This window comes from Mesocricetus auratus, unplaced genomic scaffold (assembly GCF_017639785.1).
Source record: "Mesocricetus auratus isolate SY011 unplaced genomic scaffold, BCM_Maur_2.0 Super-Scaffold_100021, whole genome shotgun sequence".
NCBI lineage: Eukaryota > Metazoa > Chordata > Mammalia > Rodentia > Cricetidae > Mesocricetus > Mesocricetus auratus.
This window is the reverse complement of record NW_024429202.1, coordinates 28854103-28872605: the sequence shown is the minus strand read 5'-3', so window position 1 is coordinate 28872605 and position 18503 is coordinate 28854103. Positions and strand designations below refer to the sequence as shown.

General features: G+C 51.0%; 2 protein-coding genes across 4 annotated transcripts; both read left to right on the top strand.

The window, feature by feature from the left end:
- Window positions 1–419: 419 nt before the first annotated feature.
- On the top strand, window positions 420–9415 carry Ankrd39 (ankyrin repeat domain 39). 3 transcript variants are annotated; one of them, XM_005075404.4, is made up of 4 exons: window positions 420–565; window positions 4491–4594; window positions 5473–5676; window positions 8867–9415. In XM_005075404.4, the coding sequence occupies exons 1-4, from the start codon at window positions 466–468 to the stop codon at window positions 9008–9010; spliced, it is 552 nt and encodes a 183-aa protein (XP_005075461.1). In that variant the 5' UTR covers window positions 420–465; the 3' UTR covers window positions 9011–9415. The 3 variants fall into 3 exon arrangements, with proteins under 3 accessions (XP_005075461.1, XP_021085970.1, XP_021085969.1); XM_021230311.2 differs by having other exon boundaries at window positions 5473–5680; window positions 8851–9415; XM_021230310.2 differs by having other exon boundaries at window positions 425–574.
- A 1891-nt stretch (window positions 9416–11306) lies between these two features.
- Window positions 11307–17796, top strand: Ankrd23 (ankyrin repeat domain 23). Its single transcript, XM_040729587.1, has 9 exons — window positions 11307–12387; window positions 13691–13837; window positions 14027–14155; window positions 15245–15370; window positions 15536–15634; window positions 15728–15826; window positions 15965–16063; window positions 16154–16252; window positions 16343–17796. The coding sequence occupies exons 1-9, from the start codon at window positions 12361–12363 to the stop codon at window positions 16436–16438; spliced, it is 921 nt and encodes a 306-aa protein (XP_040585521.1). The 5' UTR covers window positions 11307–12360; the 3' UTR covers window positions 16439–17796.
- The last annotated feature ends 707 nt before the right edge of the window (window positions 17797–18503 follow it).

The following is an 18503-nucleotide window of genomic DNA, read 5'->3' as shown; positions in this document are numbered from 1 at the left end:
TGGACGGCCTGTGACTCGGGTGATGCCGGGAAGAAGGGAGGAGAGGAACTGTGGGCGGCGTCCAGAGTTCTTGTGCCCTGGGGAGCCCGCGAGGCCTCGGTTCTGACGAATGCGACATAAACACTGCCAGGCCGGCCAAGCTGCCTGGTCCCCACACCCTACAAGGCTCGGCTGCACGAACCGTCCCGCCTCCTGCGGGGTGCGCAGCAGAACCCCGCGCCTTTGCTCCTCCTGGTGCTTCGTTAGCCTCGGGCGCCCTCCCGTGGTGGAAGAGCAGCAAGGCCCAGACCATCCAGCCCTGCCTCACTATCGTTATTGGTTGCTAAACTAAGGTCTAAACGTCGGATTGGTCGTCTCGGGTGAGAGGGCGGGACTCGGAGGTCAACCACGGACGCCGAGTGGTCAGCCTGGGACGGAGGCGTGGGCACATCGAAGGAACGCCCGGCTGCAGACCCGGCAGCCGAGATGGCGGCGCCGCAACCCTGCGCGGATGGCTCCTGCTGCTCACACCCCGGGGCTGTGCCCGGGGTACAGCAGACGCTGGAGGAGATGGACTTCGAGAGGGGTGAGAAGGGTGAGGCGGACGCGTGGCTGGCGGCGGGCAATTCCAAGCCCTGGGGACGTGAACCAAAGGAAGCCGCGAACCGAGTTTGGAGCTTCCGGGCCTGGTGCGGGAAGGCTGACCGCAAAGCGTAGCAGAAAGCCCTTCGGTCACATCGTCTCGTACGCGGACGGGTAAACTGAGGCATTGGTTTCCGAGCCGGGTCTGGAGACCAACCTAGCTAGGAGACAGTCTGCTCAGGTGACGGGGAGCTAGGGACAGAATCTGCAGTTGGTTGATTGTATCCACCTGCGGGATCAGGGGAGCTGATCTCGAGTGTGAGTGTATGTGTTTTAGCTATGACAGTCATCGCTAATCAGGTGATTGCATCTTAGCAGGTGAAGCGCGAAATGTAACTGTCTTGTCCCAGATTATCCAGATATCTTGCTGCCATGTTCTCTGTACCTGGAACCGAACCACTAGGTTCCGGACTATGTTATCCCCACGCACAGACAGGTGGCTTGTACAGCTATAGCAGGGTAGGGTAGATGCTACAGATGTATGTGCAGTCACACCTGACCGTTGCCACAGCAATGTTTTCTTAGCCTTCACCCTTCATCTCTGCGACTGCCGTCCGTCCTTTGGGCTAGGGATATAATAGGACTTCCTCTCACACCCTCATGCAGTGTTTTCTCCTTGCTATTGGAAAATAGCAAATGAGATTATTACATTTAATTTTTTTAATGTAAAGATCATTTGTATGCGTTTGTCAGAATTATGTCTGTATACCACACGTGTCTGGTGCTCATGGAGGCCAGAAAAGGGCATCAGGTTCCCTGGAATTGCAGCTACAGAAGGTTGTGAGCTTAGTGCTGGGAACCGACCTGGGTCCTCCGCAGAACAGCCAGTGCTCTTAACTGCTCAGCCATTCCTCCAGCCCCTTCTATTGCTTTTAGTCCCCTTAGCCGAGTCCTCCATTGTGACCTGCAAAGCTCTGTTTCTGTATCCTCGTAATAGTTCTCATCCTTGCTGCAGTCCTCTTTGGGTTTCTCAAGTGTGCAAGACCCTTGCCTGATTGCCACCGTTCTTTTTGCTTGCTAGCCAGTCTTCCTGCAAACTCAGGCTACCTGAAGCTTTTCCTTCAGCTGTCAGTTCTATGACATCTCTTCAGAGAAACCTTCCTAATGCCTTAGAATCCTTACCTGGGGACAGTTATGTCCAGTAAAGGGCTAGAGACATTTTTCGATGTCACAGCTGATCAGACATGCACAAGACAGTTGCCACAAGAGAAGAGGACCTGGCTCAACATGTCAGCCCTGTATCTGTTGAGAAAGAAACCTTGTCATGTGCAAAGCGCGGGTTACTCTGTTACGTTAGCACTTGTTCTCATTGTAGCAGTTTGGACTGACTCAGAAGCTGGGGCAGGAAGGAGGTTTACAAGTTCATAGCCAGGCAGAGCCGGGATGCATAGTGAGACACTTGTCTCAGAAGATAAAAATGAAAAAGGAATAGTTTGTGTATCAACTGCTGTTAGTTTATTTGCTTATTTTATTTCCCGCATGTGATATAGATGCTCACCTGTTGTGGGAATGTTTTCTGTAAATCGTGTGTTTTGTTTTTTGTTTTTTTTGGGTTTTCGAGACAGGGTTTCTCTGTATTGTTTTGGAGGCTGTCCTGGAACTCACTCTGTAGACCAGGCTGGCCTCGAACTCACAGAGATCCGCCTGTCCCTGCCTCCCGAGTGCTGGGATTAAAGGTGTGCGCCACCAACGCCTGGCTTTTTTTTTTTAGTTTTTAATTCAGTTGTGTGTGTGTTCTGTATTGTCAGTCTGTCCATCTCCCCATCCCCCACCCTCACCTCCCCCATCCTCACCCTCCAGACAGGGTCTCATTATAAAGTGCTGACTGTCCTGGAACTCATTACGTAGACCAGACTAGACTTGAACTCAGAGACCCACCTGCCTCTGCCTCCTTAGTGTTGGGATTAAAGGTGTGCATCTCCATTGTCCAGCCCTAGCAGTTATTAACTGCTGGGTCATCTCTCTGATCACTGGTTTAAATAAATGTATTTGTTTAATATGTGTGAATGTTTTGCCTGTGTGTATATATGCATCATGTATGTATTTGGTCAGAAGAGAGTATTGGATCCCCTAAAACAGGGGTTACAGATGGTTGTGGGTGCTAGGAATCAAACCCAGGTCCTCTAAAAGAGCAACAAGTGCTGAACCATCTTTTAGCTCTGGCGTTTTGTTTTATTTTGTTTTGAGACAGGACCTCACTATATAGCTCTGGCTGTCCTGGAACTATGTAGACCAGGCTGACCTTGAACTCACAGAGATCTTCCTGCCTCCATCTCCCAAATGGCGTGTGATGCCATGCCCAGCTTTTGATTGTCTTTGTTTCTGTATAATTCTTACCTCTTCAACCAGTATCTTTCCTATTTGTGGGGAGCAGAGGAAGCCCTGAGTGAATGTGTGTTGTTGACATGAACTGGCCATGTTATGGACCCTGGCCTCAGACCTATGGGGAAATGGCTGGTGCAGCGCGTGCACACGCGCGCGCACACACACACACACACACACACACACACACACACCCAGGGTGAGGCTAAGAGGGATGGTAGATCCCTCCTCTAGTCCATGTGTAGATGTTGACAGTATATGCAGAAAATGCCCACCATTGCTCCCTCTGGATATTCATAGTCTGAAGACTGCTGCTCTACAGAGATTTCTCCTACTAATGGTAGCTAAACCTGCCTTCTTGTTCAGCTGTATATAATAATAGCCCCGCCTCCTTTTCAGCTGTGTATAATAACCCACCTCCTTGTCCAACTGTGTATAATAACCCTGCCTCCTTGTTCAGCTGTGTATAATAACCCCGCCTCCTTTTCAGCTGTGTATAATAACCCACCTCCTTTTCAGCTGTGTATAATAACCCCGCCTCCTTGTTCGGCTGTGTATAATAACCCCGCCTCCTTGTTCGGCTGTGTATAGTAACCCCGCCTCCTTGTTCAGCTGTGTATAATAACCCACCCTTTTAGTCAATACAGTTCCCTCGGCTGTCTTTTAAACCATATGCAATAAACACACAGAGCCTCTGGGTGTCGCAGTTCTCCGTCAGAGAGCCCAGTCCACCAGTGCCAGCTTCTTAGCTTCTCTGTGTTCCCGTGTCTGGGCTCCCCTGCTACCAGTAAGGTCAAGTTCCTGGAGCCATGCAAGGACATGATACCGGTTCTGTCTAGCATATCTCTGTGATCCTTTTAGAATGTTGGCACAAGTTCTCTTCCGTGTTTCCTTACCTCCCCCTCCCCCATTCAATGCTGCATTGTGAGTGAATTCCAAGCCTCTAATTAAATCAACTCCATTTGTAGTATTGGTCACCCTATGTGTGGTCATTTTTATTTCAACAGTTTTATTATTTTTGAATTTATTTAGGGTGTGTGGGGTGTTGGGTATGAGTTCAGAGGACACTTGCTAGAGTCAATTTTCTCCTACTGTGTAGGTATAGGGATTGAACTCAGTTCGTCAGGCTTGGTGGCAGGCACCTTACCTGCTGAGCCATCTCACTGGTCCCCAATCAGCTGTTTGTTTGTTTCAAGCCAGGGTTTCTCTGTGTAACAGTTCTGGCTGTCCTGGAACTGGCTCTGTACACCAAGCTGGCCTCTAACTCAGAAATCCACCTGCCTCTGCCTCCTGACTACTGGGCTTAAAGGCGAGTGTCCCCACCGCTGGCTAGCCCTGGACCAGCTTTTATGGCAGATGCAGATTATAACAATTCTTAGCATGGGATTGATGAACGCTTGCTTCCTGGGGTAATGTAGGGATAGGGTCCCACGCTCTAACTTATAGATGTAAAAACTCTAGTCGCAAAGTAGAAGAAATTCTTAAGAAAGAAAGAAGAAAACTCCCATCATGCCGCACTGCTTAGTGCTTTGATTGGCTCCCTGCAGGCATCTGGTCGGCAGCCCTGAATGGAGACCTGGGCCGAGTGAAGCATTTCATCCAGAAGGCCACGGACCCTAGCCAGCCTGACTCTGCTGGCTACACTGCACTGGTGAGCTCTGGGGGAAAGGCTTTATCTTCGGGCCGCCTGCTCTCTGCCTCTTACTTCAGCAAGACCCTTTAGTGTGTGTTAGCGTGTGTGGAGATCAGAGGACAGCCTTTAGTGTGTGTTAGCGTGTGTGGAGATCAGAGGACAGCCTTTAGTGTGTGTTAGCGTGTGTGGAGATCAGAGGACAGCCTTTAGTGTGTGTTAGCGTGTGTGGAGATCAGAGGACAGCCTTTAGTGTGTGTTAGCGTGTGTGGAGATCAGAGGACAGCCTTTAGTGTGTGTTAGCGTGTGTGGAGATCAGAGGACAGCCTTTGGGAGTTGCTTCATTCCTTCCACTGAGTGGAAGGGGGTAGAACTTAGATCAGCAGACTTGGTAGTGAGTACTTTTAGCCAGTGAGTCATCTCACCAGCTCTTGGGATTTTTGTTTTTGTAAGGGTTCACTCTGTGGCCCAGGCTGTCCTTGGAGTTCATTCCTGCCTCTCCCTGAGATTACAGCCATGTGCCAGCTCACCTCGCTTTAAAGTTTGTTGTTTTGTCTTTTGAAACAGGCTCTCACATAGCCCAGATTAGCCTCAACTTGCTGTGTGTGGCAGGTGACTCTAATCCTCCTGCCTCCTCCCAAGTGCTGGGATTACAGACAAAGGCTTGTACCGCTGTGACTGACAAGCAGGCGCCCACCTACACTGTATCCGCAGCCACCCCTCCCCTTTTTATTTTGGCAGCATCACGAGCAGCTGGGTGTTTTAATTAGTGGAGGAGCACAGTGTCTCTGAGCTGGTGCCGGGCCCGCCCCTTGCTGGAGAGCCCTTGCTTTTAGCATCCTAGTGACCTTGTCACCTGCCAGGACTTTGTTATCTGACTTCAGTCTCTGCCCCCGCAGCACTACGCTAGCCGCAATGGGCACTATGCTGTTTGCCAGTTTCTGCTGGAAAGTGGAGCAAAGTGTGATGCCCAGACCCACGGGGGTGCCACAGCTTTACACCGGGCCAGCTACTGTGGGCACACAGAAATTGCACGATTACTGCTGTCCCACGGGTGCGACCCCCGCTTGGTCGATGACGATGGCATGACTAGTCTACATAAGGTATGTCCCTGTCTCCATCTCCATCATACTTTTTTTTCCTTAGTCGTATATTAGCTACTTTTCTTGTTACTTTCCTGTGGCAAAATTGTTTTGTTTTGTTTGTTTGTTTTTGGTTTTGTTTTTGTTTTTTGAAGCACTGTCTCTCTGTGTAGCCCTGGCTGTCCTAGAACTCACTATTTAGACCAGACTGGCCTTGAACTCACAGACATCCACATGCCTTTGCCTCCCGATGACTGGAATTAAAGGCATGTGCCACCACACCCATGTGATAAAATTAACAGAAGCAACTTAAGGAAGGGTTTATACTGGATCGCAGTTCAGGGGGGCGGATACAGTCCATCACGGCAAGTAGGCAACAGCTGTAGGAGGCTAGGAGCAGGAGGCAGCTGGCCACAAGATATGTGTGTTAGCGTGGGCTAACCTGGAACTAGGAGCAGGAGGCAGCTGGCCACAAGATGTGTGTTAGTGTGGGCTAACCTGGAACTAGGAGCAGGAGGCAGCTGGCCACAAGATGTGTGTTAGCGTGGGCTAACCTGGAACTAGGAGCAGGAGGCAGCTGGCCACAAGATGTGTGTTAGCGTGGGCTAACCTGGAACTATAGCAGACCAGGCCATTCTCAGCATGTGGCAGTCCTTCTGGCCTTGTCTTTGAGAATTGGTTTTAAGCATGCAACACCACACCCAGCTTCCCCCCCCCCCAATTAGGTCTTACTTCTACCCTTCTTTCTGCGCTGCAGTTTACGTATAAACTCTGTAGAACCTTCTGGTCCCCAGACATCCCCAGCTGTTCATGCCCTGCACTTGACTTCCAGACTCCTGGTATGTTGGTTATTTTTATGCCACCTTGACATGAACTCTACTCATTTGGGGAGATGGGCCTCTCTCAACTGAGAAAATGCCTCCATAAGATTGTGTGGGCGAGCCTGTAATGCATTTTTTTGATTAATGATTGACGATGTTGAGCTCACCTCACAAGGGGCTGTGCCACCCCTGGCAGGTTATCCTGGATAGTATAAGAAGGCAGGCCAGGGGCTGGAGAGAGAGGTCAGTGGTTAAGAGGACTGGATGCTCTTAGAGAGGACCTGGGTTCAATTCCCAGTACCCACAAACCATTTGGAACTCTATTTCAGTGAATCTGACTCCCTACATGCAAGCAAAACACACACACACACACACACACACACACACACACACACACACACACACACACACAAATCTTAAAAAAGCAAAAGCCAGGCATGGTGGCCATGCATTTAATCCAATCACTTGGGAGGCAGAAGCTGGTGGATCTCTGGGTTCGAGACCAGCCTGGTCTACAGAGCAAGTTCTTAGGATAGTTAAGATTACATAAAGAAACCCTATCTCAAAAGAAGCACCAAAAAATAAAAAAATAAAAAATGGGCAGGCTGAGCAAGCCATGAGGAGAAAGTCAGTAAGCGGCATCCCTCCCTCCCTGGCTTCCGCTTCAATTTCTGCCTCCAAGTCCCTGCTCCAACTTCCCTTCATGGTAAGCAGCAGCCAGCACTAGAATACAGCCGTTCCTCCCCAAGCTGCATTTGGTCCTGGTGCTCTGTCACAGCAATAGAAATCTTCCTAAGACACCTGTTCATTTCCAGATTCTGTTTGAGGTCTGCCTCACCAGAGGCAGCAGCTGGGGCTGGCTTTGTTGTGTATGCAACCTTAGCACACGCCACAGGTGCTGAGAGAACAGCTGCATGTTGGGTTTGTTAAATCCTTGACAGGTGTAGAAGCTCGACTCTTTACACTAAAAATACTTACTAATAACTGGGTGGTGATGGACATTTTAATCCCAGCACTCAGGAGGCAGAGGCAAGAGGGTTTTTCTGAGTTCAAGGCCAACCTGGTAAACAGAGTGAGTTCCAGGCAGCCCAGGGCTACACAGAGGATGTAAGTTCAGTTCCTAGCTCACAACCACTTGTAACTCCTGCTCTAGGGAATCTGCTGCCGTCTTTTGACCTTTGCAGGCATTTGTACACACCTCCACATACCCCCTCACATACACATAATTTAAAAACTATGATTTATCTGTGTATATGTATGTTTGCACATACTTAAGTGCTGATGTACATGCCTGTGCCTGCACACAGACTCCAGAAATAGGCATTGGACATTCTACTCTATCCATCCCTGCCTTTTCTGTGAGATAAGTGTCTCTTCCTGAAAGCGGGGCACAAGTTGTCTCATCTAGGCTGAAAGCCAGCAAGCCTCAGAGATTCTCTTGTCTTTACTCGCCTCAGTTCGGGGGTTATGGGCAGTTGTGGGACAGCTAAAAAAAAAAAAAACCCAGAATGATTACTGGAAAAGGATATTAAAAACAATTCAGGCTAAGCTGTGGGGTGGAGGGTGTATATGGAGGCACATACCTGTAATCCTAATCCTAGACCCTAGGAGGCCAAGGCAGGAGATTGTGAGTTTGAGGCTAGCTTGAACTACATAGTGAGGGACTATCTCAAAAAGCAAAAACAACAACAAAAATAAAACAATAATAACAAAGTAAGAGGTCAGGAGTGGTGGTGCATGCCTTTGATTCCAGCATTCAGAAGGCTGAGGCAGGCGGACTTCGGGGATTACATAGCTTGATAGTGCACTTCAGGCCAGCCAGGGCGACATAGTGAAACTCTGTCTCAAAAAAGAGGAAATATAAGTAACATAGTGAGACCCTGTCTCAAAAGGCAAAAAGTGGGCATGTACTCAGTGGCGGAGTGCTTGTGTGACATGCACAAAGACCCAAACATGGCTGCTCATACCTGTAATTCCAGCACATGGAAGGCAGAGGCGGGAGAGTTGCCAAAAGTTCCAGGCCAGTCTGGTCTACATAGAGAGTTCCAGAACAGCTAAGTAGAACCAAAACTGATATTGATTATCTGCCCAAACAGCCCAGGTGCTTCACAGCTCTGTGTATACGGCATGGGGCTTTACAGATCTGTGTATACGGCATGGGGCTTCACAGCTCTGTGTATACGGCATGGGGCTTTACAGATCTGTGTATACGGCATGGGGCTTCACAGCTCTGTGTATACGGCATGGGGCTTTGGTAGGAATTTGGAAGTCTGCTTACACATCTGAGGTTCCTGTTTCTTGGAAACGTTTTTAAGCAGGTCCCCCAAGAGGGGGACGAGTTCAGGGCTCAGCTCGGGTGTGTCTTTTGATTCAGGCCTCTCTCTCCACAGGCTGCAGAGAAGGGTCACGAGGACATTTGTTCCCTCCTGTTACAACACAGCCCAGCCCTGAAGGCTGTCCGGGATCGCAAAGCACGCCTAGCATGTGACCTGCTGCCCTGCAACAGTGGCCTGCGGGACCTGTTGGCCAGCTGAGGCTCTACCTCCTGCCTCTGCCCTTGAAGGGTACACAGACCGCTCTCCACACCCCTGCCTTGCTCAGCATCATGCTGTTGGATGGGACCAGGGCCAAAATGCCCAGAAGAGCCCCCGTCTGGCCAGTATGGGAGCCAGTAGGGAGGCTTGGGAAGGCTTGAAGGCTGTGAGCCTGGACAGGTGATCATATAAGTTAGTCCTGGTAGAAACAACTATCCATTTGGAAGGATTCTATATCTTGAAATTTATCTTTGTCTGTGGGATGATGTCAGGATATAAGCTTTATTTTCTTCCAAATGGATAGTTGGAACAATTGTAACTTTATCAAATTGTAAATCTAAGTCACATGCGGGTTACCCTTGTAACAGACGAAGGCTGGTAGAATGTTATGGCCCAGATCTGGTGATGGGTACGGTGATGGAGAGGCGCTATGTCAATGGGGGTCCTGGAAATGGTGGCAGTGGCGGTAGGCATTCTGGCTTTATGCCGGGCTCAAACGTGCCTTGTTCCAGAGGCAAGAGATCCGTAACCAAGTATTGCTTAGCCTAGCCCATGGCAATCCCAATAGCCATGAAGGTTGGTTACAGATGATTTAAAGTTGGGGTGCTCTGATGACGGGCCACCTGTGGGGAAGACCCCTCCCGCCTAAGACAGGGGTTCAAGGTCCCCCAAGGACGGGAAAGGGAGGGTGACCCTACTTGACCTAAGCCAGGAGTGCCTCATTTAAAAATAAAAAGGGGTGAATTGTGGGAACACCAGACCTTGAGCAGAGACCCACTTCCCCTTCTGCCTGGGAGTAGGCAGCTGTAAGACAATGTTTACTAAAAACAATACAATGCCTGGGGGCATTAAGTTCCTGGAAAAGGCCTGCCCGCAGAAACCACCCTGAGCTCCACCTTGTCCAGAGACTAACCGCCTCTTCTGCCACGCTCAGATCAGTTTCTGGGGTCAGAGCAGAACCAGCCAGGGGAGAGGAGAGAGCAGAAGCTTCTCTGGTGGGAGCTTTCTTAGGAAGTTTTCTTGAACCTTTTTGGAGCCTGCTTAAAGTTTTCTTTACATCGTTGAACGAGTCTCTGTGTTGTCAATCCCCGACACCCTCCGCACGTTCTCGGACACAGGCCGCGCAGCAGACGCGACAGAAGTTCGTGGAGGGCACGCTAGTGAGTGAGCTACATTATAATATTGGAGAGTGCAGGCCTGAAACAGCTGCTCAGGAGGCTGAGGCCTGCCTGGGCTACAGGGAATTCAAGGCCAGCCTGGGCAACATAGACCCCGCCCATCTTAAAAGGTAAAAAGAGGGGATGAGTGCTTGCCTGACATGCAGAAGCCCTATGTAACACGATGGGGAGAAACGGTGCTCAGTCCCAAAGTCTAACTGATACTGGCTTTTCTTCCAGAATTTCTATTCTAGAAGTCTGATTGTACAAAGTGTAACTATTCCGGGTGTGGTTGCACACACCTTTAGTCATGGTACCCAAGGGAAGAGGATCTCTTAGAGCTCCAGAGACCCTGTCTCCAAAAACCATGGAATTATAATTGCTTTTTTGTTTGGTTTGCACTGCTTACTAGTGAGACTGCATACCTGTCTCTGACCTTCCTATTTATGCCTATGTAAAATGTTTTTGTTCTTGCTGTGTAGTCTAGGCAAGCCTCCAAAGTGGAGCCATCCTCTGGCCTCAGCCTCCTTGCCATTATAGGTATGTCACCACATGGAGCTTGCCATGTCTTCATGGATATATATAGAGAAATGTGTATGATACATGCATTTAATATATGTATATTAAAATTTCCTTTTGCACTACCATGTGCCTTAAGTTTGGCTGGCTTCTGGTCATGAAAACTGGTACACACACCTTAGATGGCAATTCAGCAATGCTTAAGTGAACAGAGCCAATAGTTTTGATTATCTGTAGCAGCCTAGGAAGATTCATCCTCATTTACAAGCCCTGCACTGGGGCACGAGGCCTTGGGCTCCCCCGCACTGACAGAACAAGAGACGCATCAAAATGTAGTGTATATTTAAAAAGAGCACCAGGCATGGCAGCTGACATGTAACCCCTTCCTGCCAGGGAACAGGCCAGTTTGTCTTTTCTCTCAGTAGGTCAGTTCTTACGCTGTCTCCCTCCCTCTTCTCTCTCTCTCTCTCTCTCTCTCTCTCTCTCTCTCTCTCTCTCTCTCTCTCTCTCTCTCTCTCTCTCTCTCTCTCTCTCTCTCCCTCCCTCCCTCCCTCCCTCCCTCCCTCCCTCCCTCCCCCTAGCTCAGGCTTCTAACTGCCTGACTATCCTGGAACTCACTCTGTAGACCTGACTGGTCTCGAACTCAGAGATCCGCCTGCCTCTGCCTCCTGAGTGCTGGGATTGGCTGTTCCCTTAAGTTCTCTGGGAACGGCATATCTGAGGGCAGCATGGACAACGGGCGCTCTGGCAACCCTCTGTGGTCTCTGGTCCTTCCAGCCGCGTTGCTCCTGTGATTCTTTGGTTCTCTCTGTCCATGTTGCTCTCAAGCAGGAGTCTTGTTTACTAGGTATCTGATTTCCTTTCAAAGGTCAAGTTGGAATTTAGGGCACAGCAGAGTGAAAAGCGTCCCTGGCTTGTGAAGAATTAGGAATTTGATTTTGTTGGCCGCTTTGTGACTGGCTGTCATGGTTATTGCTACAGACAGGGTCCTGGAGTGGGTCTCAGTCCCCTTGCCCTGTTGAAGGGCATGTCTCATGCCCAGGGAGTATCTGGTGTGGATGTGGAAGGCTTCACCGGCCCTCGTAGGGCTGATGACAGACTGAGGCAGAACACCACGTTGGCTGTCAGCCTGCTGGGGGACGAGTCTGGGGGGAAGGGCAGCCCTGAAACTAGCCAGTTGGGAAATCATATGAAGCCTAGTTTCATCATGCAGGTCCAGGAGAATTCCCAAGGCATTAGGTCAGCCTCTTCCATTGTCCCTCCTGAGGTCTTCTGTAGGATGCCTGCCTTGTGCAGGGGTGAATGCACTGGTCTCTTCAGTATCTTAGGCAGGCAGATCTCCATTGTAAGGCTGGGTTCCACCAGTGGGCTCTAAACTCAGAGGAGTAAGAAATGTTTTCCTTGGTGGTAAAGCGACTCCCTGGTAGATGTGGGGTGTGGCAGCTGCAGAGTAGTGGGTGTCTGAGGAGGTTGCAGACTCAGCTCCAAAAGCTCCTTTTCCTGCCCTCAGTGGGCCACATTCCCAGACCTTTATTTTGGTTAGTGTGACAGGGCCACAGAGTCATCTGGCCTGGCACAAGCTCTGTCCTTCTCCACCCCCACGAGAGAGCTCTCCCATAAAAGGGCTGAGCGCTCTGCTCACTTCGCTGGGTGTGTGGAGAGCAAGGGGGGACCATGGACTTCATCAGCATTCGGCAGTTGGTAAGGATGCGAGGCGGGTGACAGTGACGATTCAACGCAAGGTGCAGGTACCCAGATGATGGTCAAAGTAACAGTCTGGCTGAGGGCAGAACGCTGCTGTCTAGGATTTGAGGGTCAAATGGGGGGGAGGGGAGAGACAGCACGGTTCTTTCCTGCCCGGTTCTCATGTTAACGGGTGTCAAGAGAAAGAAGACAAACCAGGAAAAAACTGGGTGATCGTATATGGGAAAATCCTTGAGTTGAGGTTGTTTGCTTTTGGTGAGTTTGGTACTGGGAGACCATCTTGGGACTTCACACATGCTAAGTTAACACTCTACCACAGAGTTGCACCCCCAAGCTTCCAGGTGTGCCTTTGTCTGGATGGGGGAAAAGAAGGGAGTGGTGAGTTACTCTGGGAGCCATGGATATAGCTGTATAGTTCCTTTACGCCAAGCACAGGACAGTCTGCTCAGAACTGAGAGTAGTGTCCTTGGGTTCCCTGAGCAGTGAGATGAACGCCAATGCAGTGTCAGTTTGGGTGACGTAGGGCGTGGAGGGCAGGCAGCACATGGGCTTCACTGTGGTGCGGTGGTCCCAGCTGGCTCCTGGGAAGTGGATGGCGAAGCCCTGTCCAGGAGATATCAGATTGTTGAAGCTGCCGAGTTAGAGGGAAGCCCCGGCCATTTGGTCAGAAGCCTCAGACTCTTCTGTTCCTCTCTCCAGCACTCTCTTCCACAAGCTGCACCCTGGGTGGCCAAGGGACTGGGTGGGTATCAGCTGTGACCAGCCATAGAGGATGGTTTGAGCCCATTTTACAGAGGCAGAAGCATAGTTTCTCTACGACCCAAGTGCTGAAAGCAGGGATTTGGAATTTGGCCCAGGAACGTCTCTAAGCTTGGGTCAAGTAGCAGTGTGGCATGATGTCATAGGAATCTGCCTAGAAGTCCAGGTTGGAAACTAAGGTGTCATCTGTCTGAGCTCCCTGGCGTGAACTCAGTGGTAAAGATACCACCCTCCCTCAACTGTGATCTGCTACTGACAGGAAGTCATTCCCCTGTGCCTTGGCAATTGCCACGGTGAAAACTGCAGGTGTGTAGGGGTGTTTGTGCGCGCGCGTGTGCGAGCATATGCATGCGTGTTCACACCCCCCCCCAGCACATATGCCGGCATTACAGCCCACCAGGAAACATTCAACAAAGTCAGGCTGACTCTCAGGTTCACAACTGACCTTTGTCAGATCTCAGCCATAATGCTGGGCCACACTACTGATTCCCAAGCATCCCTCCAAGGTCCTGTTCCTTAGCCTACTCTACCTGTTGTGCAGGTAAGTGAAGAAAGAGCGGATAGGAAAGTGTTGGGGTTTGGACATGGAGTTCCTGATCCTGGAGGCTGGCCTAGTGACTGGAGGCTGGGACCCCAAGAGGCCGTGGCCCGGGAAAAACTGAAGTTGGAGGAAGAGAAGAAGAAGAAAGTAAGTGTCTTGGACTAGGGTTGGGGCAGTGTGGGTATGTATGAGCAGAAAGGGCCTAGAGCCCATGGCCACTGTCACCCAGCCGTGATGGCTGGGTGCTTCTTCCAGGCAGGATTAGTCTAGCCAGGAGCCTGCACTGAGACCCTACCCAGTGACTGATGTCTGGCTTGGGCATGTCTTCTGCCCTAGCTGGAAAGATTTAACAGCTCCAGACTGACTCTGGACAACATGAAAGACTTGGAAAACCTGGTTCAAAGACGAAGAAAAAAGCGACTGAGACACAAAGTCCCCCCCAGGGAACCTGAGCCCGTGGTTGAGGTGAGTGAGGTTAAGGCTGGTGTTCCAGAGGCACAGATAGCCTCCTGTCTTGGGGGCCTGGAAAGAATGGATCCTAGGTGCTGCCGCTGCTTAGTGCGTGGGAGCTGCGTGGAATGCATCCCAGAGCTTTCTGTTCCTTCCATAGGGCAATGCATTAGCTGCTTGTGGCAAAACTCCTGGCTCACTGTTCCAGAGTGTAGTTCACTGCTGTGGGGAAAGTATGGCAGTAGGAGCTTGAGGGAGCTGTCACACAGCAACCAAAGGCAGGAACAGGGAGGGGAGCTTGTTTTGTGTACCAGTGTTTGCCTGTATGTATGTGTACCGTGTACATGCCTCGTGGTCAGAGGTCAGAAGAAAGCATTATATGCCACATACAGATGGTTGTGAAGCAACATGTAGGTGCTGGGAATTGAACCTGGGTCTCTCCAGACCCCAATGCTCATTTCCTTGAGCTTGCTTCCTCCTTTTTCTTCAGCCTAGGACCCTATCGAATGGTTCCACCCACATTTAGAGTGGTTCATCTCAGCTAACCTAATCTATCTAATCTAGCTCTGATGTGCCCAAGGGCTTGTGTCCTACGTGATTCTAGATCCTGCCAAATTAACAGTGTCCCAGGCAAGCTGGCAGTAACCAAGTGCTGGCCACCAAGGACTTACCCAAACAGGTCATTCCAGTTTGTTCAGGAGCTAGATGTGTGCTGTCAGTAGGGCTGTCCTTCAGCATCCACTTACCTGCCCAGCTTCTGGGGCTGCAGACACATGACCCATCTCTACTTTCACTCAGGCTCTGTGCGCCTGCCTGTATCCAATGCCAGTTGTACCGGAAAGGGGCCTACCCCACTCTAACATAACTACAAATGCAACGACCGTTATTTCCAGAAAGATCATATTCTGAGATACTAGTATTAAGATTCAGCATATGAACTAGAGTATGGGAACAATCAGTGCACAACACACACTTCCCATTCATCTCCTGAGAATTGAAAAACTATAATCAAACAGGCCAAATGTGTTGGAACAGACTGGTAAAGCAGCAGTGGCAGGTGCCTTCGGGCTTGGGGAGTAACTTAGTTCTGTTCTGCTCACCCAGCCGCAGCCGCAGGTCCCAATGGAGCCCGTGGACCTGGAAATGTTCCTAAAGGCAGCTGCTGAGAACCAGGAGGCCTTGATTGACAAGTACCTGACAGATGGAGGGGACCCCAATGCCTGTGACAAGGTAAAGAGGGTGGGTGAATGCATTTGACACCTGTAGATGGCATCTTACACAGTCTAGCCTTCACTTGGGACACAGGGTAACTCTGACCCCTTCTAGGAACAGAAGGGGTTGGTGGCTCTAGGGAGTAGCTCTGCTTTCTTGGCCTAATTTTGTTTCTGTTCCCAGCTCCACCGCACAGCCTTGCACTGGGCCTGTCTGAAGGGCCACAGACAGTTGGTGACCAAGCTGCTGGCGGCAGGGGCTGCTGTAGAGGCACGGGACTTGGTGAGGAGATCATCCTGCACAGAGAATATGGTGACTCATCTAGCTAGGCCTTGCAACCCTGTGGTCACAATACCTTTATGCTCTGTGTTGCAGCTGGACAGGACACCTGTGTTCTGGGCCTGCCGTGGAGGACACCTGGACATCCTCAAACTGCTGCTTAACCAGGGAGCTCAGGTCAATGCCCAGGACAAGGTAAGGGGACTTTGGGTGGTAACCTGTTAGGGGCTGCCGTAGCATACGGGAAAAGATGTTCACCTTGGAAGGCACAGGTCTTTTGGATCGGGTGGCATGGCCAGCCCGGACCCAGCACTGCCCCCCACTTCTTCCTAGATCTGGAGCACCCCTCTCCATGTAGCAGTGCGCACAGGCCACTCTGACTGCCTGGAGCACCTCGTGGAGTGTGGCGCCCACATCAACGCACAGGACAAGGTGGGTGTTTGTGACTGAGCAGCCAGAGATGGCATCTGTCAGCCCCTCCTGCCTTGGGCCCGCAGCAGTGACTGGCTGGTCTCTCCACAGGAAGGGGACACAGCGCTCCATGAGGCTGTACGCTACGGGCACCACAAAGCCACGAAGCTACTGCTGCTCTACGGAGCCAAGCTGGGCATGAAGAATGTGGTGAGTACCAGCCGGGCAACGTCGGCCAGCTGTGCTGAGGGAAAGGGCGTCCCTGGGAGAGGAAGACTGACTCGGCACCCTGGTTCACAGGCTTCCCTGACACCGGTGCAGCTGGCTCGAGACTGGCAGCGGGGCATCCGGGAAGCACTACAGGCCCACGTGGGGCACCCCCGGACCCGGAGCTGATGACTAAGACCTGTGGGCCACTCACAGCCACCATTCCAGCCCACTCTCCCACCCGTTCATCTCTAACTGGTTCTCTGCCCCAGTCCCCGTTTGTTTCTGGCTTTGTACCCTTGGGCCTAAGGCAACAGGTAGAGCAGGTCCCCTGTGTTTTAGTGAGGGACACTGTGTTCCCCGCCAGGACTGGAGCAGAGGACCACATGGCAACAAGAAAGCGAACTGAGTCCAGACAAGGGCCAAGGTCAGAGCAGGAAGTGAACAGACCAGCACTACCCACAGCTGAGTCTTGGCCTCTGTCTACCAGCCCTTAGATTAGGAGATTGGCCTTGGCCTGTTCTCTAAGTAGAGATTCAGATGTGGCCAGTGGCTGCATCCAGGGTGGAAGAGAAGAAACAGGCTACCTAAGGGCCAGGCATTGGTGCAGCTCACTGCTGTCTTTTGGATGGAGTTTCTCCAGGGACTCCATTCCTGTCAGCAGCAACCCTGAGAGTGTTTGGAGTAGTTCTAGGCATCTCTAGTCTTCAGAACTCTGGAGGGGGGGGGGTTCTGGCAGGCTGAGGGGCATGTCAACAGGATTGAGGCCCCACAGAAGTTAGTACCTACCAGGTTGCCCCAGAAGCTGGAGACTGATGAACTGGAACTAGTGTCTCCCCGGGGGAAGCTCCACCTAAAGGCTTCGGGCAGCTCGGCTTGCCTTATGAGGGCAGAGTGCCAGGTGCTGGGGATTGCTTGTGGCCCACTCAACTTTTGGGGTGGCGGCCCGCAATCCTAGCTTACCAAGGTTCTAATGCCCCCTGGTACTGGAGGAAGCACCTGGACTAGGCTCTTCATGCCCTGTACAGAGCTCAGCCTCTTGCCATGGAACGCAGTGACAACAGTATACACACCTCTCCAGGCCCCTGCGCCACCTGGTGGTACGAGGACCTCACACAGGCACACCCCCCCCCAGCTTCACTGGTGTGGAGTATTACTGGCAGGGCTGGCTCCTTATATGCCAGGAAGCTGACTAAAGAGCTGGACCCTCCACTGAGGCCACAGGCTGAACGGAGGGCTAAAAGATGAAGGCGCTGCCTCCCTCACATACTCCCGAGCTGACATTCACTTTACTGCGACAGTTATTTTTAGTCTACTTTTGGCAGCCTGTTGTTACTATGTGAAAAACCTGGCTAGTGCTTCCTCCTAGGGACACAGTCCTTTCTATGGGCAGGCCAGTGTACACCCAGACAACCGGTGCCTGGGCAAGACAGACAGACATTCAAGACGACTCAATATGACAAGTCCTCTGAAATGAGGACACGTATACACACAGCTACCTTTTTGTACAAATCACTGTTTTCTCATTAAACTGGTTATCCACTGCAGCCCTGCTGTCTTATGGGACCTGGGAGGAAGCAGTATATTGGGCTACACGGCAAAAACCAACCCAAAGGCCTTGTCACCCTCAACTGCAAAGCTCAAGTCCACCAATTATGCCAACTGACAGCACGACATGTCACCAAGTGCGAGGCATAGTTTGTATATGTGCGCCCATGTGTGTATGTGTGTGTGGGGGGGTGTCCCTGGCACACGGCTCTTGTGTTCAGGACCTCTGCTCATTGACAGACAAGTTCAGAAAAGGGCAGTTTTCAACTTCAGCTTCTTTTACAATCGCTACAGTTTTGTAGAAGTCCTGATGCCTGCTGGGTATGGTGGCACTCAGGGACAGACCCATCTCTGAGTTCAAGGCCAGCCTGATCCACATATTGAGTTCCAGACCAGCCAGGGCACTACACAGCGGAAACCTTTTTTCAAAAGTCCCCACGTCTAAGGTTACTAGGTCAGAAGCCCTAAAGGTAAGATTAGTTGAGGACATGGTTGTCTATGCATACTAGCAAATTGTAAGGAATTATGGATAGGGGGTGGGAGATAAATACCTTGATATTAATAATCCAAAACCTCTAAGAGCACTGCTTGCTCTTCCAGGGGTCCTGAGTTTAACTCCCAGCAACCATATGGTGGCTCATAACCATCTACAATTCAATCTGGTGCCCTCCTCTGGCATGTAGGCAGAACACTGTATATGTGATAA

What these genes read in the sequence shown, in the direction of transcription:
- Ankrd23 (XM_040729587.1), top strand. Translation starts at nt 12,361, where the DNA reads ATGGACTTCATCAGCATTCGGCAGTTG. An exon ending in TCATCAGCATTCGGCAGTTG is followed by an intron (nt 12,388 to 13,690) that starts GTAAGGATGCGA and finishes CCTGTTGTGCAG; the next exon opens with GTAAGTGAAGAAAGAGCGGA. An exon ending in ACCCCAATGCCTGTGACAAG is followed by an intron (nt 15,371 to 15,535) that starts GTAAAGAGGGTG and finishes TTCTGTTCCCAG; the next exon opens with CTCCACCGCACAGCCTTGCA.
- Ankrd39 (XM_021230310.2), top strand. Translation starts at nt 466, where the DNA reads ATGGCGGCGCCGCAACCCTGCGCGGATGGCTCCTGCTGCTCACACCCC. An exon ending in CTTCGAGAGGGGTGAGAAGG is followed by an intron (nt 575 to 4,490) that starts GTGAGGCGGACG and finishes GGCTCCCTGCAG; the next exon opens with GCATCTGGTCGGCAGCCCTG. An exon ending in CTGCTGGCTACACTGCACTG is followed by an intron (nt 4,595 to 5,472) that starts GTGAGCTCTGGG and finishes CTGCCCCCGCAG; the next exon opens with CACTACGCTAGCCGCAATGG.